This window comes from Canis lupus, chromosome 27, assembly GCF_011100685.1.
Source record: "Canis lupus familiaris isolate Mischka breed German Shepherd chromosome 27, alternate assembly UU_Cfam_GSD_1.0, whole genome shotgun sequence".
Taxonomy (NCBI): domain Eukaryota; kingdom Metazoa; phylum Chordata; class Mammalia; order Carnivora; family Canidae; genus Canis; species Canis lupus.
The window spans coordinates 43625721-43649053 of NC_049248.1; the positions used below are offsets into that span (position 1 = coordinate 43625721).

Sequence of the window (23333 nt, forward strand, 5' to 3'; positions counted from 1 at the left end):
CTAGGTTAGGCCCATGGGAGACCGTGTTGGGGAGAACCAACTGCCGCTGTCTGTGCTATTCTTGTTAGACGGATAAATAAAGGATCTCAGATTCCAGGGCTGCTGAACTGGCTTTCAGAGGCGCCAAATTCATTTACAGTAATTTCCTGTCAACAGTGCACACTTATGTATAAAACACACCCAGCAGAACTCATTAGACCCAGGCATGATTGCACAAACTGCCTATTTCAGGGGGGAAAAGCATGTGTATGTGTGTTTGTATGTATAAAATATGTATTTATGTATATAGTGTGTGTGTATATATATATAATAAAGATATATAATATTTTTTAAATGATATCCAGGGACCTTCCAGAGTAGGTTAAATTTATTGAACACTTTATGCGTCAGCCCATTTAATCCTCACAATAACTTTACGAGTTAGGCGTTAATATTATCCTCTTTGGAGGTTATTCTTTTTCCCCCCCATGAGAGGTGCACCTACCATGGACTAAAGGGAGGAGGACGACATTGGACTAGTGGATGGGAAGCTTTTCAAAGGAAGTGATGCTTAGGCTGAATTTTAAAGGATTTGTGAGAAGTAGCCAGGAAGAAAAGCATTGCCGCAAAAGAATGTGTGAGAGCATGCATACTGCATTCAGAAAACTGTGGGCATGCCTAGTGCCAGAGAAAGAAGATGGGGTTGATGAGCCATCCTCAAGCAAGGGAGCCTGGGTGGTTTTGGATGGAGGATGGAGGGGTGGGGCGGGAGGTGGAATCTGTATCCTCTGAGGGGAAAGTGCCTTCCTCTCATCCTCAGGCATCTACATTTAAAGGAAAACTTCATTCCCAGCCACAAAATAATGTGTAGTAAGTCTAAGGCAAAGTTCAGAAGGTTTTTTTTCTGTTTCTCATAGGCCTAAGATAGGGTACTTAGAAGAAAAAGTTGGGGCTTGGAAGCCTGAATGAACAGGCGAAAAGTTGGTGCTCCCATTGATGGTGTCGTCTCTCTGGCCCTATCTCCATCAAAGCTCCTTATTTGGGAACATCAAGTGTGCTAGAGGATTATATTCTAAGTCTGGAAAAGGACCTAGGATAAGATCTCACCGTTAATGTCAGTGTACTCCCAAATTTCCTGCAGCTCTGCAGTGTGCGTGTACCAGCTGCCTCCAGGCCAACTACACGTGTGAAACAGATGGGGCCTGCATGGTTTCCATTTTCAACCTGGATGGGATGGAGCACCACGTGCGCACCTGCATCCCCAAAGTGGAGCTGGTCCCCGCTGGGAAGCCCTTCTACTGTCTGAGCTCTGAGGATCTCCGCAACACCCACTGCTGCTATACTGACTTCTGTAACAAGATCGACCTGAGGGTGCCCAGTGGTGAGTGGACACCCTTGTTGGACTATTGGCTCATCCTGGAGGTAGGGCACCCCTGCCATCTCATCCTACTCTACTCTTCCCCAATCCCTTTGTTTGGTGATAGGTAAAGGTACCTTTTGGATGTTCCCCAACATGACGAGGGGATGGGATTCCTCCCCAGTCAGATTTGTAGACAAGAGTTTGGGGAAGACAGATTGTCAAGAGGTGAAAGCCACATTTTGGATGCTGGCTGAGCAGCCATGGGCAGCTGGTGAGGAGTGGGAGAGCCAGGCAGGGATCCCCATGGGAAGGTATGGAGATAGCCCCTGATCTGCGTGAAGGCAGCTGCTGGGTGAGTGTGATGGCAAGATGGGAAGAGGGGCCGGAGTTGGAAAAGAAGGACAGCAGTCGGGGCTGCGAAGTATTAGCTGGCAGCCCTTTGCAAGTGTCCCATTTAGAAGGCATGACTGGGGAGAGCAGAGGAGGAGGGACTTCCAGCTGCAGGGCTTAAAGCAGCTGTTTCGAGTGGAAGCGTAGAACCTGGCATCTGTCTGGGGCACTGAGGTGGGACGGCCCCGGGAAATGCCGAGGATGACAGGGAGTTGTGAGCTGGACTGTCGTCGTAACGGGCTCCTCCGTTAGAGAGGTTCACATATGAGGGCGCCAGGCACACCCAGAGCCCGGTAAGACCAGCGAGGTCAAGAGCACCTTGAGCGCAGGCAGGAGGGAAAGGGCACATTCCCGCGGACGGGGGTGTCGGGGACAGAGAGGGCCAGAGCTTTCCCGCGTTTTTACCGTGTTCTTTCCCTCTCCTCTCTCACTTGACCCAGGTCACCTCAAGGAGTCTGAGCACCCTTCCATGTGGGGCCCCGTGGAGCTGGTAGGCATTATTGCTGGCCCAGTGTTCCTCCTGTTTCTCATCATCATCATTGTTTTCCTTGTCATTAACTATCATCAGCGTGTCTATCACAACCGCCAGAGACTGGACATGGAAGATCCCTCGTGTGAGATGTGTCTCTCCAAAGACAAGACGCTCCAGGATCTTGTCTACGATCTCTCCACATCAGGGTCTGGCTCAGGTACTGAGTCCTTCAGCAATTGTGTCTGTCGTTGGTCTTCGTCACCATTTCCCAGCAGGGATAGACCATTCACGGAGAAGGCTGGGCCTTGCACTTGTTTCTGCCGGCACCAAGGCGTTTGGTTTCTGGACACCCCTTCTTTTGGAGTCTGATATGTAATAAGACAATGGGTCCACAGAAAATCTTTGATTCCCTGGGATTCCAAAGGTCAAGAGTAAAACTCTCCATTCCAGAAACCCCGCCTCTCTCCCAGTCTTGTAAGCGTACATCTATTAAAATTCACCTGGTTCCATCTGAGCAGTAGAGTGCTCAATTGAAGGGCCCCTTGGAGAAACAGGAGTGTGCCGGGTTTCTGTGAGGTGGTGACAGCTAATCATTGATCTCTGAGCAACCACAAGGGGAGTTTAAGGACATTGAGTAAAGCTGAGAGCTGGGGTTTGGTGAATCATTGACTTGTACCCGTTGCCCAAGGGTTTTTTTTGGTGGGGGTTACATAAAGGCAGCTTGGGCTTGCAGCTTGGTGTCAGTACCCTTTGTTTCCTGCACTGCCTATTGGTAACCGAGTCTTTCTTAGCTGAGGGAATTGAACTGAACCCTGGCCCTTGAAGTGAGCTCAGAATTCAGGATAAAGGGCCTGGGGTTGCTCAGGTCTCAGGGTATAGCTCAGCGAGCTATTAGATGTGAAACGACTGCAAAAGAGTCTTTTTATTTTTAATGAAGATAGACCATTATTTTAGTGATGGTGGTATTCTTTTCTTGTGGAAAAAAATCATCTGCAAAGGTCTCTATTGCCATTCTAGTTAAAACATACGGAATCATATTGTGAGAATTTTGTGTGTGTTTATGGTATGTTTCCTTGCCATGTGACAAGACTATTGTTCTGTAGGGAAATTATGCCATCAGTCATGGCCAGACATTCCTCCTTGAACACAGGGAATACTTTTGAGCTGTGACATCTCCTGAATTTCAGTGGTTTTGCCTTTATTAAGCTCTGCAGTAGAGAGTGCCAAAATGATGGATATATTTAAAAGCTGCATATTTTTAGGAAGAGAGAAAATATATGTCTTGTTCTTTGCTGAAAGAGGTAGGGCAGTGGTTAGAACTGCCTGACTGACTCTCTGACTTGATTTGCTGTCACAGGAGGGTAGCTCAGGTTTTCTGGAGTCTTTTTTAAGATCAGAACTAGCTGAGGCCAGTGAAGGTCCATGGTGGTTACTTAGTCATCTGGAGTAAAATGATTAATAACTATTTCTCCTTGGATATTTAGTCCCTTCTTAATCCCCAATGCAGGGCTTCCAAGCTGTTCGAGTTTCAATACTGTGGTTTTTAAAGTAGTAAGTCCATGCTGCTTATGTGACTTTCAATTCCCTTTAACAAATACGTGTCGAATGCCCTCTGGGTGGCACAAGGTAAAGAAAGATAAAAAAGGCTGACCCAGGACTGGGTAGAAGAGACCGGGATTGCTGGGAAAGGGTCTCCTGGGGGGAGGATGCGTTTAAAGGGGTCTTGAAGACTTGAGTTGGAGGTTTTAAGAGTGGTAAGAGGACAGGGAACATTTCAGGCCAAGGAAAACCCCTTGAGTGAAAGGACAAAAAGGCACCAAAGTTCACCATGTGTTGAGGGAATGATAAAGAGACTGGCGTGCCCTGCCCACGCTGGGGGGTGAGGACGGGGGTGGGGACTGGCAGGACAGCCCGGGTGGGAAGGACCTTGGGTGCCGTGCTTTCTCCAGTACGGTGAGAGGCATCTACTGGAAGTTTTCATGTGGCAACATAAATGTTCTTATTTTCCCATGGAAGGAATTCTGGCAGTGGTGTGGGGTGAATTCACTCATTCACCAGCCTCCTGTTAGGGCAGGGTGAGGCAGGGCTGCGTGTGGGTGTGCAGGGCAGGAGCAGGGCGACCAGGGAGGCGGAAAGACCAGTTGGAAGTCTTTTAAAGAAGGGCCAGGACTCGGGCAGGCACAGAGGAGATGGATGGGAGGGTTGTGTAGTGTTGTAGTTGGAAGCGTGGACTTTGGGAGACAGTTCTAGACGTTAGTCCCATCTTTGACACTTGCTGCCTGTATGAGTTCAAAGGAGTTACGTAACTTTCCCTTTCAAGCTTTAGTTTTCCCATCTGTAAAATGGGGATAATAACACTGTCTACCTACCGTACAGGTGGTTGTGAGGAAATGAGATAATCTGTGTAAAGCCTTTATCATAGTGCCTGGTGCACCGTAAGCATCCAGTAAGTGGCCTTCCCATCCGCAGGGCGTAGGGGTTAATAACATGTTTATTTGGTCTGGGAGAGGAAGTGAGAGCTCCGAGTCCGTCTTGATGGATAGATAGGGAGACTACTGACGGGGACAAATGAAGCAGTAAATGAGCCCTGTAAAGACAGTAGAGTCACCCTGAGGGTCAGCGTGGGCAGCCTTGTGTGCCGCATGTGGAGCTGGCCCGGGGAGCAGGGAGCAGGGGGAGCAGGGGGAGCGGGGCGCGGTGGGAGCCTCGTAGCCCCAGCCGCCGCCTGGCTTTCGTGGGCCACGCAGCGGCGCCCTCTAGTGGCTGCGGAGCAGGGCAGCCCGGGCACCCCCAGCCCCAAGCCCGGCCTTCACCTTCTCTGCCCTCTTCCCTCTTCAGTCAGCATAAAGCAGATGTGCGTGGACCGGCCCGCGGGAGGCTGGCTGCATGGTTGGCAAATCTGGTCAGATGCTGTGTGCAAACCTGTCGCCCGTACTAACTGAAAGGAGAAATGGCTTAGATAAGGCACGGCTAATGGCATGCGTTTCCCTTCCTTGTGTTCACTCACTCCTAGTCGCGGCCTTGCTTGGCCCTCTGCTGGCTCCCCGGGCCGTGGTGCAGTGGCTGCAGCTCTCCCTGGTCGGTGGACCGGGGCAGAGCGGAGGCACTGTGTGGTCATGGCCTTTCCAGTGTGGCAGTGAGAGTGGGAGTTGCAAAGCTTAGCAAAATTTACAATGTCCGCTTTCTTTCTGTTTTTTGGTCCACAGGGTTGCCCCTGTTCGTCCAGCGCACCGTGGCCCGAACCATCGTTTTACAGGAGATTATTGGCAAGGGCCGATTTGGGGAAGTGTGGCGCGGCCGCTGGAGGGGTGGTGATGTGGCTGTGAAGATTTTCTCTTCTCGTGAAGAACGGTCTTGGTTCCGGGAAGCAGAGATATACCAGACGGTCATGCTGCGCCACGAAAACATCCTTGGATTTATTGCTGCTGACAATAAAGGTAACGAGCTGGGTTTGGAGCCAACAGCAGCCCCAGGTGGAGGGGTGACTGGCGAAGTTGAGCACCTGTGGGCTGCCTTCATAGTTATTACCTGTAGAAGGAGAATCTGAATAAGCCGACGGTCCTTCAGCTTCTCTTCTGTGGAAAGCTTATATAGAAACCCAGGCTGTTAAGCAAACAGTCATTAAGCAGATAAACAAGATAAACCCCTCACCCTTCCGGCTCACTTCCTGTTCCTAACACCCCTTCCCCGCACTCCTAGCAGCGTAGTCCTGGCAGGGGCTCCAGTTAATTGACCTTGAAAATCACTGGAATGAAGAATTGTGGCCTCAACTCCTGCCAGAGAAGAATAGCCCAGAAAAGTATGGGATGTGCGTTCTGTGACACAATCAGCATCATACACGCTTGTAGTGCAGCAGGCGCAGCAGGGATGACCTGGCTGCCCCCAGAATGTTACCTTGTGGTCTCTCAGGCTCGGCTTGTGGACTGCCTGGACCTGAGGTCTCTTGGTTCCTCCTTCCTCTCCCTTCTGATTTTTCTTTTCTTTTTTTTTTAATGTTTTTTTTTTTCTTTATTTATTCATAAGAGACAGAGAGAGAGAGAGGCGGAGACACAGGCAGAGGGAGAAGCAGGCTCCATGCGGGGAGCCCGACATGGGACTCGATCCCAGCACCCCGGGATCACGTCCTGAGCCGAAGGCAGGCGCGAAACGCTGAGCCACCTGGGCGTCCCCCTTCGATTTTTCTTTAGTTTTTGAGTCCCTCTTGTGTGGCCAGGCACGTCCTTGTTTTGAGGGGGCCTTGCTGACCAGCAAAGGAGAAGTAAACTAATGGTTGATACAGGACGTAATCAAACAGCAAGCTGTTCTAGTGAGCACGAATTGGGAGAGAGATAGGGGTCAGGGAGGCCATACCTGAGCTTGATCGAGGACAAGGTCAAGAAGAAAAATCAGCGAGAAGGACACTGCAGACGCGCGTGTAGAGGTTTGGAACCTCGCAAGTAATATGGACGCTCTCTAGGTGGGGGGCAGTGGATGCCGGAGTGAAGGGCCTCCTTGAGAGGATTACATTTTATTCTGAGATAGTAATTGGAATTTCATTCATTAATTCATGAACATTCAGTGACCACTGTGATCATCACACGTAAGAATGACTCACAGTCCTAGCCCTCACGCTCCTAGCGGGGGCGGGGGAGGGGGGGCAGCAGACAGTGGCCAGGTAGTGCACCTGAAGTCAGAAAAGCCGTGAGATGTTTGCAGCTTACATTTTAGAAGAGTCTCCCTGACAGTTGAGACCCAGGCTGCTCCCGTGACACGGCAGTTTTTACAAGTTAGTGTCTACAAAGCCTACGGAAGATGCTAAGTATTTATTTTTCCTTCCTAAAACAACAACAGACTGCTGATTCTTCACATTGCTGTGGGGGTTGGTCATGGCCTCAACTGCCCCCAAGCTGAAGAGGCTCGGACTTCAACGCAAGGGGAAGGAGGGGAAGGGAGAAAGTGTTTACTCTGAGTAAGCTGTGCCTTTTCAAAACAGCAGCATCTTTTGATGACAGTTGAATTTCACCTACAGTTTAAAGGCTCAGAAGATGCCTTCCCTTTAACTTTAACTGCCTACCAGGGTCCTCGCAGCTTCAGGGCCGGTTGGAGTGCAAGCGTATGTTGGGTAGACCCCTGACTGGTCAACCGGAAGCCAGGCCTGGTGCTGTTCCAAGAGCCACTCCCTTTATTGATTCTGGCGGTTCATGTGCGCGGGGATCTGGCTGTAAAAACTCACGTTAGGGCCAAGGGAGGAGAAAATCGGACTCCTTCGTTTTTGCCTTTTTAGCATGATATATATATAGTATAGTGTCCTGGAACTAGCACCAGCCTGGAATCTGGAGATCTCAATCCAATTTCCAATCTTCCTATTGACAGCCGCATAACCTAATTAGATTACCAGCTTTGGGTTTTTTTTCCTCCTTCCTACTACACACTGCCTCTCATCCCCCACCCCGTATAAAAGTGCACACTGTCCACCTTCCATTGCTCTTCTCAGGAGAAGATGACCTCTCTGGAATACTTGGAATTGTGCTCTTCATGCACTGAAAAGCATTTTTTTTAGTCTGGAATACAATAACGCACAAAGGAGCTCTTTACTCTTCTCCCAGGGAGAGAGCTCATGGCTCGGTAGGAGCAGTGGACTGAAAGGAAACATTACAGATGAGCCAGCTGCTGGGGCTAGGCTGTGCTCACAGGATCTTGGAGCACAGAGGAGGGTCTGCGAAGCTTTCCTCCTTGGCAGCGGTGGGTGCAGCCAGTCATGGTCTAAAGAGTAGGTCTTGGGATCCCTGGGTGGTGCAGTGGTTTGGCGCCTGCCTTTGGCCCAGGGTGCGATCCTGGAGACCCGGGATCGAATCCCACGTCGGGCTCCCGGTGCATGGAGCCTGCTTCTCCCTCTGCCTGTGTCTCTGCCTCTCTCTCTCTCTCACTGTGTGCCTATCATAAGTAAATTTTAAAAAGTTTAAAAAAAAAAAAAGAGTAGGTCTTGTTCTTGACCCTGAGAGCCACCTGCAAGAAAGAAGGGAGCGTGTCTAAGAAAGTATGTTGTTCTTCTGTCCTTCCTCAAGGACACACACTGGTGAATAAGTGTAGATGAAGCAGGGGCGCCCGGGCGGCTCAGCGGTTTGGTGCCTGCCTTTGGCCCAGAGCATGATCCTGGAGTCCCGAGATCGAGTCCCACATCAGGCTCCCTGCAGGGAGCCTGCTTCTCCCTCTGCCTGTGTCTCTGCCTCTCTCTGTGTCTCTCATGAATAAATAAATAAAATCTTAAAAAAAAAAAAGTGTAGATGAAATGAGTACAGAGGGGGAGCCTCAGGAGGTATGGAGGCAAGAAGCATGGATTCAGGAATATCTCGGTGGAGTTCGTGTCGTTCACATATTCTTTTTCTCCTGCCTTAACCTTTCTGCTGGTAGTTGTGCCTCTTCCAGAACTCCTCTGTGGTTCTCTGCAGATAATGGCACCTGGACACAGCTGTGGCTCGTCTCAGACTACCATGAGCATGGCTCCCTGTTTGATTATCTTAACCGATACACGGTGACGATCGAGGGGATGATTAAGCTGGCCTTGTCTGCGGCTAGCGGGCTAGCACACCTGCACATGGAGATCGTGGGTACCCAAGGTGAGTGAGTGGACCCCGCCGAGGGGCAGTAACATTGAGTAGACTTTAAAGGCCTGTACCATTCCTGATTTAGTTCCCAGGACTCTTTTCTTTTTAATGAGGTTGGAGGTGGGCCTAACCTCAGAGAGAGAGTTGAGTTTTTCTTGAGAATGAGAGGTGTCTGCAGTGGGGTTTCTTCAACCTCCGTCTCGGGCTCTAGAACATAAAGATTCCATTGTTTGTCATTTGGTGGCCAGGCATGATTGTTGGGTGGTGAGCTCAGCCTGCGTTCTGAGTTGTCACCCCAGAAGCCCACCATACACATGTGAAAGAATGGAGCCAAGAAGCAACAACCAGCTAGGGCAGAGGAGCAGCAGTGGGGTAATCCCGCACGTTCACTGTTGGGACAGTTGGCTTACAGACTGCATAGTGCGTTAGACACTGGGCTTTACTAACCTAGGAAGGTTCTGGAGGAAAAAGACCCCGAGCTTCCTTGTTTGTTGACTGTAACATCAGCTCTTTGGGGGATCGTGGTTCTCCTCAAGCTGGCAGGCTGTGCTGGCCGTGCTGGCTGTGCTGATTCCTGGTTGACCAGGGCAGCAGCTCCTGCCGCCCATGACAGAAAACCAGCCATTAGTGTTGGATCCTGTTCCTCGCTCGCCCCTGTGGTGACAGTAGTGGTCCTTATCTTTGCCTGTTTGATGGTGAGAAGCTTAGCCAGTGCAGCAGCTTTTCCTGGGATTCCTTGGCAGTTCTGACCCTGAGCGTATCAGTTCAGGAAGGCGAGGAGGAGGAGTAGAAGGAATGGTAAGAGCTAATACACCTTTCAAAGCACTTCACTTACTTGAATTAGTGCATTTAATCCTCACATTGCCCTGAGGTAAGGACTGGGGTAGCCTTATCTTACAGAAGAGAAGACAGAGGTACACATGGGTCAGGTTGATTTTTTTAGGGTTATCGGGTTAGTGGGAGGCAAAGCCAGAACTCGGACCCATACAGTCTGGTTCCAGAGTCTATGTTTTTAACATTTTCGCTATCTCTCTGTAAAGATCCCTATTTTTTTCTCTGCCAGGGAAGCCTGGAATTGCTCATCGAGACTTAAAATCCAAGAACATCCTGGTGAAGAAAAATGGCATGTGCGCCATAGCAGACCTGGGCCTGGCCGTCCGCCATGATGCGGTCACTGACACCATTGACATTGCCCCAAATCAGAGGGTGGGAACCAAACGGTAGGAAGGCCCTGGGCCTCTGCCCTTGCCTTACCTTTGTACTGAGTAGCTCATGGGCACCCTCTCCCATCTACACAGGAGACAGAAGCATAGAGAAGGAGGTGTGGCCCTTGCTCTGAGACAGCTGAAAGCTGAATTGAAACCCCACTCCCCACACTGGAATGCTGCACTGGGGGCATCTAACAGATACAGGTGCCATGAGCATGGCTCCATAGAACTATATACACCTAGCTAGCTGTTCATGGTATTGGGTAGGGAGAGGCAGCACAGAAAGAATGTGCAGGAAGACTTGGGAGATGGGCAGCAGGCTCAGCTGGGACAGAGGAAGTAGGTGCCACCAAAGGGGTGCTCGTGTGGAGACCCTGAGGAGGCAGGGAGTAGGTCCTGCTGGGGGTTAGAGAGCAGGTTTTCCGAGCTGGAGCAGAGGTGATCTAGGTCAGAGACTGTGGGGGCAGCTTGAGGATTATGGGCCTGCTCCCTGCCTCCTACAGAAGTGAGGTAAGACATAAGGACCGTGACTGTAGATTGACTTCCTGAGTTAGAAATGCAACTGTCGTCTAATGGGTCAGAAGAGGAAGTCTGTTTACCTGCCAGATCTCAGTGCATTTCACTCAAGTGTGCTGTTGCTTTCCCCCTTCCTCCTGACCTGAATGAGTGCAGCTACCGAGGCCCCAGAGTGTGTGTGAGGCCTGATGACCTTCTTGGGGCGAACGGGGGGGGGGGTGCGGTGAGGAGAGTGGCATGAGTAGTCTTAATTAACTGAGGGACACTTTGATGATCACCTAGAATTAATTTTCATTTCTCTGTAATTAGGTAAGATAACAAAAGAGATTCAGAATGAAATTTAAGCTCAGCCCATCACCGTGGCTACATTTAATAAAGCCCAAGACCCCAGCAGCAACCAGATATTATGGATCGTTACTGCCCTGTGACCCACTGTACAAATACTTCTGCCAAGAAATCAAAGCATGCTTAAAATACATCTCAATGGTTAAAAAATAAGTGCAGCCGAGTAGCACCCAACCTCTGCTGAAGGATTTGGATTCGAATCCAAAGCATGGGAGTTTGCAGTACAGAGAATTGATCACTTCCTGCTCCCCAAGGGGCATCCTTGGGGTGATGCCTTCCCACATTGAGGGCCCCTGAATCACTACTTGGATTTAAACAAAGAAATCATCCTTCTCTCTGCATCATCTTGTTTCCTTTGCTGTTGCAGATACATGGCCCCCGAAGTGCTCGATGAAACCATTAACATGAAGCACTTTGACTCCTTCAAATGTGCTGATATCTATGCCCTCGGGCTCGTATACTGGGAGATTGCTCGGAGATGCAATTCTGGAGGTACCTTTCTTTTTTTGCCTTTTCTTGTTTCTACATCCCAGTACAGGTTGCTGGATCACCTGAGGGTGCTCGTGAGAGGGCTGGTGTTTCATTGCCTCCTTTCTTTTTACAACATGTTGGGTGTTTAGTGCTGCGGCCCATCACACATAGATGAGGGAACTTCAGATGTGGTTGTACAAAAGGTGTGTTGACTGTTGAATAGTGGGTTTTTTTTTTTTTTTTTTTTTGAGTGAGAGAATGCACACGTGTGCTAATGATTGGGGGAACAGAGGGAGAGAGAGAATCTCAAGCAGGCCCCACACCCAGTGCAGAGCATAAGTAGGGCTCAATCTCACAACCCTGAGATCATGGCCTGAGCCAAAATCAGGAGTCAGCTGCTTAACTGACTGAGCCACCCAGATGCCCTTCTTGAATAGTGTTTTAAATTGTGGTACCCATGGGATGCCTGGGTGGCTCAGCAGTTGAGCGTCTGCCTTCGGCCCAAGGCGTGATCCCGAGGTTCCGGGATCGAGTCCATCAGGCTCCCTGAAGGGAGCCTGCTTCTCCCTCCGCCTGTGTCTCTGCCCTCTCTCTGTGTCTCTCATGAATGAATAGATAAAGCCTTTTTTTTTTTTTTTTTTTGATAAAGCCTTTTTTTAAAAAAAATTGTGCTACTCATTCTGGAGGCTTGTTTGGCTTATTTTTGTTTGTTTTTGTTGTTGCTTTTTTTTTTTTTTTTACCCTTTTTATACCTTATCCTTATTATATCCCTTATATACCTTTACTTATATTCCTTACATATAAGGGATACTTATATACTTATATCCCTTACATACCTTTATATCCTTATTAATCCTTGGAGGTTGGGAAAGCCCTGGGCAGGAATGGTCAGGACTGATGCAGGGCGTCTCCTTTACATGACAGGCGGTGGGTATGTTTTGGTACCAGCTCTCAGGCCACAGTGCTGGGGTTTTGTTGATAAAATAATAGTGGTAGTTTCTGAATGTGGAACAGACAGCTTTTATTAACATAGAATTTTCTCAAAATGAGGTTTTTGTTCTGTGATTTTTTTCTTACATCTTTGGCATTTGCACCTGCCCACCCATGTCAGAATCCCATAAAAGGTAGTATCAGATGTAGCAGGAAACATTTTTTGTCACTAGCTTAGTGTATCAGTATTTTATTCAGTGACTTCCAAGTGTTCTGTTCACCTGAACAGGCTCAAGAACCACTAGAACCTTTCCTTCAGCCATTTATCTCTGATGTAAGAGATTCAGGTCAATGGAAATGAAATAAATTAAAATTAAATGAACTTAAAAGAACCAGTCAGTCTCCCAGCAGAGCTCTCTTCTGTTTTACTGTCCTTTTCCATCTCTGATAGGTTTGGGAAGATTCACAATATGGAGCCAGGCACCCAAGTATTATTCATGGAATTGGACATCTAACATTTTTTTAAATTTATTTTTTAGGTAAACTCTGCCCTCAACGTGAGGCTCAAACTACATGATCCTGAGATCAGGAGTCACATGCTCTGCTAGACTGAGCCAGCCAGGCTCCCCTAATATTTTGACCATTATATACAGATAGATTGAGAAAAACCTGGGCAGCCCAGGGGGCTCAGCGGTTTAGCACCGCCTTTAGCCCAGGGTGTGGTCCTGGAGACCCGGGATCGAGTCCCACATTGGGCTCCCTGCATGGGGCCTGCTTCTCCCTCTGCCTTTTGTCTGTGCCTCCCTCTCTCTGTGTCTCTCATGAATAAATAAATAAAATCTTAAAAAAAAAAAAAAAAAAAAACCTGGTTACACAGATCTTAAACTGTGAATAAGTTAATTTGTTCTTTCTCACACCATCCAGAAATTGGGGCTAAGTACTATATTCACTACTCACTATGTATGAACTTACCTAATCTGTACTATAAAACCTAAGAGGTGGGTACTGTTATTTTCATAATTTTGTACATGAGAATGTGTCACAGCAAAATTAGGTAATTTTTCCAAAGTCATGAAGCTAATAAAGTAGGATTGAAACATGGGCAGATTGAGGCACCTGGATGGCTTAGCAGTTGAGCATCTGCCTTCAGCTCACGGCGAGAACCCTGTCCCAGGGTCGAGTCCCGCGTTGGTCTCCGTGCATGGAGCCTGCTTCTCCCTCTGCCTGTGTCTCTGCCTCTCTCTCTGTGTGTCTCATGAATAAATAAATAAAATCTTTAAAAAAAAATAAATAACATCAGTCCTGATTGAGATTTCCCAAGTTGCCTCCAGATTTTTTAAAAACAGTTTATTTAAATTAGAGTTCAAATAACGTCCATCCATTGCAATTGATTGATACACGTCTTAAGTCTCTTATAATCTACAGATTCCTCCTCTACTTTTTTTTCTTCAGCAGTTTAGTCTATTGGCGAATCCAGGTCCTTTGCCCTGTAAAGTTTTCCTATCTAGATTTTGCCAATCACCTTTTTGTGGCATTCACGTTTTACCATTCCTGTGGATTTCCTGTGATAGTTACATCTAACGATTAGAATCTCATCTCCTCTCTCTCTCTCTCTCTCTCTCTCTCACACACACACACACACACATATATACACACATTTATATACACACACAGATTTTTTTCCCCCCAAAGTTCTCTTACCAGGCACACAATGCTGGTTATCTCTTTGTTTGTGTCTCTGTGATGTTAACAGCCATCAGTGGTCTTGTCCAAGCCCAATTAATCCTCAAATATTAGCTAGAGTTCTTTATTTTTTTTAATTTAAACAAATTTTTTAAGTAAACTCTACTCCACAACATGGGGCTTGAACTCACATCTTGATGAGTTGCATGCTCTCCTGTCTGAGCCAGCCAGGTGCCCCTAGATTTCCTCTTTAAAGAGAAACTTCCCCTAATTGTCTGTTAGGTTACCAAGATGTGTAATTTGAATAGGGAAGGCAGGAAAAATACTACTTGATTCTTTCCATTTATTTACCATTTTCTTTCTTTTTTTAAATTGTTATTTATTTATTCATGAGAGAGAGAGAGGCAGAGACACAGGCAGAGGGAGAAGCAGGCTCCATGCCGGGAGCCCGACGTGGGACTTGATCCCAGGTCTCCAGGATCACACCCTGAGCTGAAGGCGGCACTAAACTGCTGAGCCCCCTGGGCTGCCCCCATTTTTCAAAACAATGAAAAATGAGCTTGTTCTCTCTTATCCTGTAAAAGTGACTGAAGTTTTTGGTATTTTTTTTTTTAAAGTATCATGAACTGGTGGGTTTAAAATATTTTAAAATATTTGCTTCCATTGAAGTGATTAATTAGTCTTGTGCTTAAATGTTCTCATCTCTGGCCACTTGGGAGCTTTTCAAGTTGGTGCCTTTTGACATGACCTTAGTATTTTTTGATAGTTTGCTTGCTTTGAAAAAGGTGTTCCTGGCTAACCTTGTGCATCTCTTATCCCATTCCTGGAACCCGCCCGCCTCTCCAAGGAGCCCGAGCTCCTCTTAGAAGAGCGGGAATCGTATTTAGATCGCAGTGTAAGTGTTGTCATAGATTTTTGAGTACTGCCCTGCTTCTGTTGATAAGTCAGGTGGACCTTTTCTTTTCTCTCAGGAGTCCATGAAGAATATCAGCTGCCATATTACGACTTAGTGCCCTCTGACCCTTCCATTGAGGAAATGCGGAAGGTCGTGTGTGACCAGAAGCTACGTCCCAACATCCCCAACTGGTGGCAGAGCTATGAGGTAGGAAGCTTCCCTGCCTCCTGTGGCTTTTCCATCTGCCTGATTTTTCTACTTTAGAAAAAGGGTTTCCTAATTAAAAAAAAAGTAAAAAAGGGGTTTCCCAGCAAGGAGGCCAAGCCCAGAGGTAACCCCTGAGTGTGTCAGTTATATAGTACTACATGCTGTTGTATACTAAGCCCTGAGGGTCCATGGTGCCTTGTCCTGGGCCTGTAGGTCCTCTTACGAATGGACAGCCTAGTGGAAGAAAAATCTGTATGTTGGGGACCAAGCCAAGAGGTAGTCAACAAGAGGCAGAAAGACTGAGTGGGGCCTCTTAGACCCATCTAACTAGAGACATGGCTCTGCTACCACAGAGGGGAGCTGAGCTCTGTACAAGAGACCAGGAGAGGAATCCGTAAAAGAAGCTTAGCCTGGGTATAGAAGAATCACAGGAAGGACTTAGCCAGAAGACAGGTCTGTGAGGGAGGAGTGTGTGAAGGATTGAGGGTTTGGAGGGTTGGAATTTGGAGGAGCAGGCAGCTGAAGTGGGGCAGAGGCAGCATTTGGGGGGAAATGGAAGTTTATGGCATAGGTTTCTTATGAATATGGCATTCTGGGGTCCTCGAGTCTTCAAGGGGCACAGGGCTTGTGTAGCCAAGTACACGCGGGCCTCCTTTGCCCTCGAGGCTCTGCTTTTAGGGACTAGAACCACTAGAGGGCATTTCTGCATTTAAGAACGAAATCCCTTCGTTCACATTTGAGGTGCTGTCTTCCTGTTGCATAATAGCATTTTCCAAAATGTTTCTCAACACCCTCAGGTCAGGGTTTCTAAGGATGAGGGTGAGGCTGAAAGAGCTGGTCTTTAGCTGCCCCTGTCCCACACGCTCTTCAGTCAGTTTTTGACATTTTGAAACCCAGTGGCCTAGAGTAGCAGCTGGGGACTTCTGTGGCGCCCAGGAGCCAGCAGAGTACGTAGGCGACCGTCCGGATCCATCTGTTGGCCTGACCACCGTGCAGCGGCCGTGTACCTTCCCGCCCCTGACAGGATTGCTGTGCGGGGGCTCCTGTCCTGTTTTTTCTCCACCTTCAGTCTATCTGTGAGCTGTGGGGTCGCAGCCGTGCACGTACTCGTGCCAGGCTGGGTCCGTGTTGTGCCCGGTTCATACAGTCCAGAACCGTCGAGATGGATCTTCCAGGCCGACAGCACGGATTTTCAGAGCCCTGCTGTTTTGGGTGCCCCCATGCAGAGCACGCCAGCCCCGGGCCGGCTGAGTGCGCTCGCAGGGCAGGCCTCCCCTGCCCAGGCCCGGGGGAGGGCCCCGGTGGGCGTGGAGGGAGGCGCCGCAGGGAGGGGACCGGGCCAGGCTCTGCTGAGCGCCAGGAGACACGGTGCTCAGGAAGGCCCCCGGGGCGGGGTCCCTGACGGCCTTGTGGTCCCCGCGCAGGCGCTGCGGGTGATGGGGAAGATGATGCGGGAGTGCTGGTACGCCAACGGCGCGGCCCGCCTGACCGCCCTGCGCATTAAGAAGACCCTGTCTCAGCTCAGCGTGCAGGAAGATGTGAAGATCTAAGCCTCGCCCTCCCTGCACGCGGCCCGGGCAGCGGGAACTACGCGCAGCTGCCGTGCGGAGCGTCCGATGGAGGCCTACCTCTCGTTTCTGCCCAGCCCTCTGTGGCCAGGAGCCCTGGCCCGAAAGAGGGACCGAGCCCGGGAGACTCCGTCACTCCCATGTTGGGTTTGAGACACAGACACCTTTTATATTTACCTCCTACGGCATGGAGACTCTGAGAGTGGACAGGGTGGAGAACTCGATGCCACACCTCAGACTGGCTGTGGTGGGAAGTCCCCGGACCCAGCGCCTGGCGGGTGGTCAGGAGTGGCGGCAGGCAGCCTGGGGGCACCCAGGAGAAGCCAGCGTCGCCGGTGCCGGTGCCGGTGCCGTCGCCCGGGCCCAGTGCGGAGCAGCACTGAGGGTTTTCCTCCAGGGACCAACCCAAGCACTCCGAGGTGGAGGTGGCCGGAGGCGCCGCCGGGCGGCCCCTCTCCCAGGCAGCTCTGGGCCCCGCGCCCCTCCTGCCGCCGCGGACACCTGGAGGGACCGCCAGCCGAGACGGGATCTGCCGCCTGTCTGTCCAGCCGTGTGTGCATGTGCCGAGGTGCGTCCCCTGTTGTGCCTGGTCCGTGCCACGCCCTTACACATGTGTGTGTGTGTACGTGTGTGTCTGTAGGTGCGCACTTACCTGCTTGAGCTTTCTGTGCATGTGCAGGTCGAGGGTGTGGTCGTCATGCCGTCTGCGTGCTGGTGCCTCTGTGCAGTAGTGAGCAGCGTCCAGTTTTCCCTGGTGCCCTTCCCAGAGGTCTCCCTCCCGGCCCACCCCCACCCCCACCCCCACCCCCGCGGTGGGACTCCTTTCCCAGCAGGCTGCTCCACCCACCCGTGTCAGCGCCTCTATTTCAGACCGTGGAACCAAAGCTGGCCCCGCTGTCCATGTCAGGCGAGGCTTTTGGGTCCAAGTGTGAGGCGGGGGTGGGCAGGGAAAGAATCTGAGTGGAAGTCTCGGGTGTTGTGATCAGCGGCAACCGTGGGAAATGAGCCAGCCCAAGGGCATCGTCCTCAATGGCATCAAGGGAGGGCGGAGGGCTTTGAAGCCCAGATCCTGGGACTCCGATTGGAATGTCACATCTGTCTTTCATATCCCAGATTCTGGAAACAGCAGTGTATATTTTTGGTGGTGATGGGTTTAGGGTGGGGAAGGGAAGGGGGGGCGAGGAGTGGGGAGGGAGTCGGGGTGGGAGGGAGGCATCTGCATGGGTCTTCTACTGGATTATCCGATCACGGTGGAGGGAAGATGTGAGACTTGCACCCACTTCAGGGGCCCTAGGAAAGGGAACAGCCCGAGCCAAACCTGTTATTTTAACCTGAGTATAGTATTTAATGATGCCTAGAAGCACGGTTGTGGGTGGTGGTTTGGTCAGCATATCTTAGGTATATAATAACCTTGAAGCCATAACTTTTAAACTGGAGTGGTTTGGTTTTCTTTCTTCTTTCCTTCTTTCCTTCCTTCGTTCCTTCGTTCCTTTGTTCCTTCCTTCTCTCTTTTTTAATTTTATTGGAAGGGTCTGAATTTAACTTTTTTTAATATTGTTAAGTTTTTATAAAAGGAAAACCATCTCTATGTGATGATTACCTCTCAATCTCTTTGTTTTTAAAGAAATTCCTACAAAACAACCACAAAAAAGTGCTCCAATCAAACGCACATAGCTCAATCACACTGGAAATGTTTGTCCTTGCACCTGAGCCTGTTCCCACTGAGCAGTGAGAGTTCCTCCCTCTTTGCCCCGGAGGTTAGTCTCTCTTGCACTGTGCACCCCCTGCCCCCAGTTCTGTGAGTGGTTTTTGCATCAGGGCCCTATCCTTTTGTGCATCGTTCAGCTGGTTGCACCTTTTCCTCCAGGCTCTTATTCAACAGATGTTTGCCGAGTGCCTGTCGAGTGTCAGGCACTGTGCTGGGCACTTGGAATATATAGATGTGAGCAAGACAGGCGACGGTCCTCCTCTGGGAGCACTGAAGAAGGGGCTGATTCAAGTCAGTGGGTGCCTGTTTCAAGACCAGAAGTTTGCATAGTTGGTTCTGAGAGCCTTTTGAGCCTGGAACGATTGCTCTTAGAGAAGACCACCGAGGAGCAGGTTGTCTCCCCACCCCAAAGAGCCCGGTGGTGGGCAGCGAGACCCTCCGGGCATTCGCTCCCAGCCTCCCTCCTGCCCCCGGGGGAGGCGGATGGTGTTTGCAGCCTGAGAGCTCGCCCGCCTCCAGCCCAGTGACTCTCTGCCAAAGCTTGTGGAGGAGGGGCGAGCCTCGCCCTGCTTACGGGGGTCTCCCCAATGCTCCTGGTCTTCCTATTTATTTTCCTGATGTGTTGCTTCTTTCCTTGCATTAAAGGAGATCTGCGCCTCACCCTTTGGGCCAATTTACTGGCTACTGACTAATTTCCCTTGAATACCAATTGTGTCATTAGGGGGACCTTCTTGCCCCACCCCTGCTGATCCCCCCACATTTGCCCTGCAGCAGAACCTGGCAGGGCAGAGGCGGTAATGGAACTTAGACTCCTGTGCCCAAAGTCACAACCAGCCTCTGGGATCTGCCAACACTCCTCGACCCAGGGACTCCCAAGCCACTAGCCTGTTTCCCAGGGGGCCCTTCTGGCCTCACACCCTGGGGAAGAGTGAGCAGTTTTTTGGGGAAGCTCCCACCCCCATCCCCGCCACTCTCAACACCAAGAGTTAGGAGTTAGAGAGGTGGGGGGACACTAAAGCCCGAAGCCGTGGTTTTTGGCCCCTGGGGCTAACCCTGATCCATAGGGCTACCTGCACCTCTGGATTCTGGATTCACAGACCAAGTCCAAGCCCGTTCTTACGTCGCCATCAAGGCCCCCGAACGGCATTCTCGGTACTTCTGTTTGTTTTTGTACATTTTATTAGAAAGGACTGTAAAATAGCCACTTAGACACTTTACCTCTTCAGTATGCAAATGTAAATAAGTTGTAATATAGGAGATCTTTTGTTTTAATATAAGAATGAGCCTGTCCAATTTCTGCTGTACATTATTAAAGTTTTATTCACAGAGCTTTTCTGGCGTCCTCTGTCTTTCGTGCGTGTAGACCGACTGCCCGGCTCTTGGGGGAGAGGCGAACGGGGCGGCCGTCCTGAGGTGCTGTGACCACCCAGTCACGGCTGGTCCCGTTGTCCTCGTTGGAAGAGGAGCTGGTCGGAACGGGTGTCTTCCTCCCTGAAACGCAGGGAGCGGCCTGGCCTGTGCGAGGGAGCACCTTTTATTGGGCTTTGTCTGGATCTGCTTGTGCCTTTCAGCTTCTCTCCGTGTACAGAACACGGTCTTGATGCCGGTGCGTCCCCAGCCACCGACTCTCGAAGGCAGCCGGAGAGCTCTGCTCGGTCTGGGCCTTGCCCCTTGTCGACGAGAGAGTAAATGTGAACCGGGGGCACTTAGGTGACTGAGATGGGAGCCTTCTGTGGCTCCTCGGCTTTTCAGGGTGTGGGTGGCGGTGAATGTCTTTCTCTAGGCCACAGGAACCCAAGGTAGCAAGTCCTCGAGTCATGGAAGCTCAAGTGTAGCTGGGACCCTAGAGGCCGCCTGCCTGGTCCCTCGGTGTCAGGCACTGGACTCCCCTGCACACCGGCCCCCTGCTGCCGGCCCTCGCCTTCCACACCTGCACCTGCAGCCCATCTGCTCAGTCGCAGGCCCTCGTGGAACCAGGCAGCCTCTGGCGACTTCTCCACAGGCCGTTGAGAGCAGACCTCTTTCTTCCCTGTGCGGCCCTTCAGTTAACAGTAGTTAGGGTCCCTGAAAACTCACCGTGTGCCCAACAGCGCACCGAGTTTGCCTTATGTACATGAACTGCTCTGACCCTCAAACAGCCTAGGAGGTGGGCTTACTCTCTCCCTTTGTGGATTAGGAGCTGAGGGTTAGGTCATGAGCTGGTCGTCTGTGGAGCTCGCAGGGTGGGAAAGACCTCGGGTCCAGGGTGCGCCTGTGCACTGTCCTGCCCGCGTGGTTCCCCGCCCCCGCCCGTGCCCACTGCTCCCCCCTGAACCTAGCTAGGGCCTGCAGCCGGGACGGGCAGCTAGCATAAGCAAAGCGCGGACCGGAACAAGAATCAGGTTGTGTCCGACTCCTGCGGGTCACATGCGAGGACCCCAGGACTGCATCTCCTGGGTTGAGTGAAGCACAGCCACCTTCTTCATCCCGCACGTGGGAAGTCAGTATTTTGAACTCAAGCGCAGGACCTTACATGTTTGCCCTGTTAAATTTCACCAGAGAATGTGCTCTGGCTCCAGCCTGTCTGTATTTAAGAATCCTGATTGTGGGGGCGCCTGGCGAGCTTAGTCGGTAGAGCATGTGACTCTTATCTCGGGATTGAGTTCAAATCCCAAGTTGGGTGTAGAGATTACTTAAAAATAAAATTTAAAAAAATAAAAATGCTGATTGTTATCCAGAGTTTTCCATTGTTCTCTCATCTGAGACTGTTGGGCTGGGGAAAATCCAGTAACTCACCTCTAAAAGTTGGCTTTAAGTTTGGCACATATCCCAGTCACCTGGAATAGCTGCTAATTAAATTGTCCTTGTGCCCTCGCCATAATTCATTTATGGACAGAGATAACAGCAGAAGTCCAAATATCTCTCTGAAGTGGCAAGGTATTATTGTGGCTGTTGCATCTCTTTGTTGAAAGAAAGGTGAAGTGGCTTATGGGGAATCTCAACCCCATTAAAAAGCCTTCCTGTGAAGAATCCGTCATCTTGCGGGGCATGGACCTAAAACTCATTAGGCTATGGGTTGCGGCTTCAGCTTTACCATTCTGAACATCAGAATGGCAACTGTTGTGATGCCCCTTTGTGTGCCCTTGACACAAAAGTCTCACCTTTGTGAGGCCCATGACACAGGAGACCTGGATTCCTTTGAACAGTGTATCACTTGGGTTTTTGTTAAACACATTGTAAATTTTTGTTCCCACCAGGTTGTGTCTTCTGATCTTTACAATCCGGAGAACATGCTTGCTAAGTACAACCAAAACAAAATTAAAGTAGTGGAGTTCAAGAGACACTCAGGAACATGTGAGGGATGCATAATGAAGGTGGCGGGAGGGGGGGAAGGCTTTGGAACAAGCCAGGAATAGTGTACTAGGGTTTTCCAGAGGAACAGAATGGATGGATGGACAGATGGACGGATGGACAGATGGACAGATGGATGGATGGATGGGCTGATGGGTGGGTGGGTGGGTGGGCTGATGGATGGATGGACGGGCAGATGGACAGACGGGCAGGTGGGCTGATGGATGGATGGATAGATGGACGGATGGACGGGCGGACAGACGGGTGGGTGGATGGATGGGTGGATGGATGGGTGGATATTTTAGGGAAGTGACTCATGACTGTGGGGGCTGGCAGGTTTGAAATCAGGCCGACAGCTAGAGATCCAGGGAAGAGTTGACATTACAGTCTTGGGTCCGAAGGCAGTTCCTTCTTCCTCGGGGACTGCAGTTGGTTACGGCCTTCAACTGATTGGACGAGGCCCATCCGCATAATGGAGGGTAATCTGCTTTATTCAAAATCTGATTTAGGGATGCCCGGGTGGCTCAGCGGTTGAGCATCTGCCCTCAGCCCAGGGCGTGATCCTGGAGACCTGGGATCGAGTCCCACGTGGGGCTCCCTGCAGGGAGCCTGCTTCTCCCTCTGCCTGTGTCTCTGCCTCTGTGTCTCTCATGAATAAATAAATCTTTTTTAAAAATCTGATTAAAAATTTTTTTAAAAAAAGACTGACAGAGTGAAGGAGCACAAGCATAAGCAAAGGGAGCTGCAGAGGGATTGGGAGAAGCACAAGGGAGAGGGACAAACAGACTCCCCGCTGAGCAGGGAGCCCCGATGAGGGGCTCGATCCCAGGACCCCGGGAACATGACCCGAGCCGAAGGCAGACGCTTAACCGACTGGGCCACCCGGGCACTGCTGCTGACTTCAATGTCATCACATCTAAAACACATCTTCACAGCAACATCTAGACAGGTTTCACCAAACAACGGGCACCAAACCTTGGAGGTCATTGGACATCCCACACTCGGACAGGATGGAGCTTCAGGAACATGGCAGAGCCTTGGGTCCATCTGGGGCCGCTCCTTGGGAGCCGTGGATGGGGGCTAACGGTGTAGGAAGGTCTAAGGAACAACTGGATAGACGAGGCTCTTTAATTTGTTGAGCGACCCTAATGTGTACAGCGGACAATACCAAGGCCGCCTATGGCCCTCGCCCTTCGAGACAGAGGGTTTGTACAGAACAATAGGGCAGAGTGTGGTGTGTGCCAAGGGAGCCCCGTGCATCCCTGCTCCCCAGGGGCTCCCCAACTGCTGGACTGGACCAGCACGTAGATGACCACACATGCGAGGCACATGCTGGGTAGGGGTTGACCCAGGGCATCTCAGGAGCACAGGGTGACGTTAGTTGGGGTCAGGAGAGGGGACCTCTCTGTTTTGTTGTAGGTGTTGGCCTGCTGACTGAGGAGAGGGTTCTAGTCAAAAAGAGTGTGTCACCAAGAGCCACAGATGTCCTCAGCTAAGGCTAGAGCAAGGGAGCCGGAGCTGCAACGAGGGAGCCTGCTGGGGCTGTCACACGCTGAGAAGACTCCATCCCTTGTGACAGCTACCTGCGGCCGTCGAGCCAGCAGTCTGGGCTCAGCCTCCAAATGTTTCTCCGTAGCACAGCTGGCGTGGAGTTGCCATAGGTTGAAACCTCTCTGGGGTCCCTGCT

At 50.5% G+C, this 23333-nt stretch overlaps 1 protein-coding gene across 3 annotated transcripts in view; it reads left to right on the forward strand.

Annotated features, from left to right (window-relative positions):
* Positions 1–19645, forward strand: part of ACVR1B (activin A receptor type 1B) — a 35937-nt gene extending 16292 nt beyond the window's left edge. For 2 of the 3 annotated variants that reach the window (XM_038577719.1, XM_038577721.1), the window contains exons 2-9: positions 1121–1360; positions 2170–2418; positions 5408–5638; positions 8630–8797; positions 9849–10005; positions 11222–11346; positions 14910–15040; positions 16465–19645. In XM_038577719.1, the coding sequence (XP_038433647.1) occupies positions 1121–1360; positions 2170–2418; positions 5408–5638; positions 8630–8797; positions 9849–10005; positions 11222–11346; positions 14910–15040; positions 16465–16590 (1427 nt within the window). In that variant the 3' untranslated portion in view covers positions 16591–19645. Of the gene's footprint in view, positions 1–1120; positions 1402–2169; positions 2419–5407; positions 5639–8629; positions 8798–9848; positions 10006–11221; positions 11347–14909; positions 15041–16464 lie in introns of all 3 variants that reach the window. The other variant, XM_038577720.1, reaches the window with a different exon arrangement.
* Positions 19646–23333: the final 3688 nt, after the last annotated feature.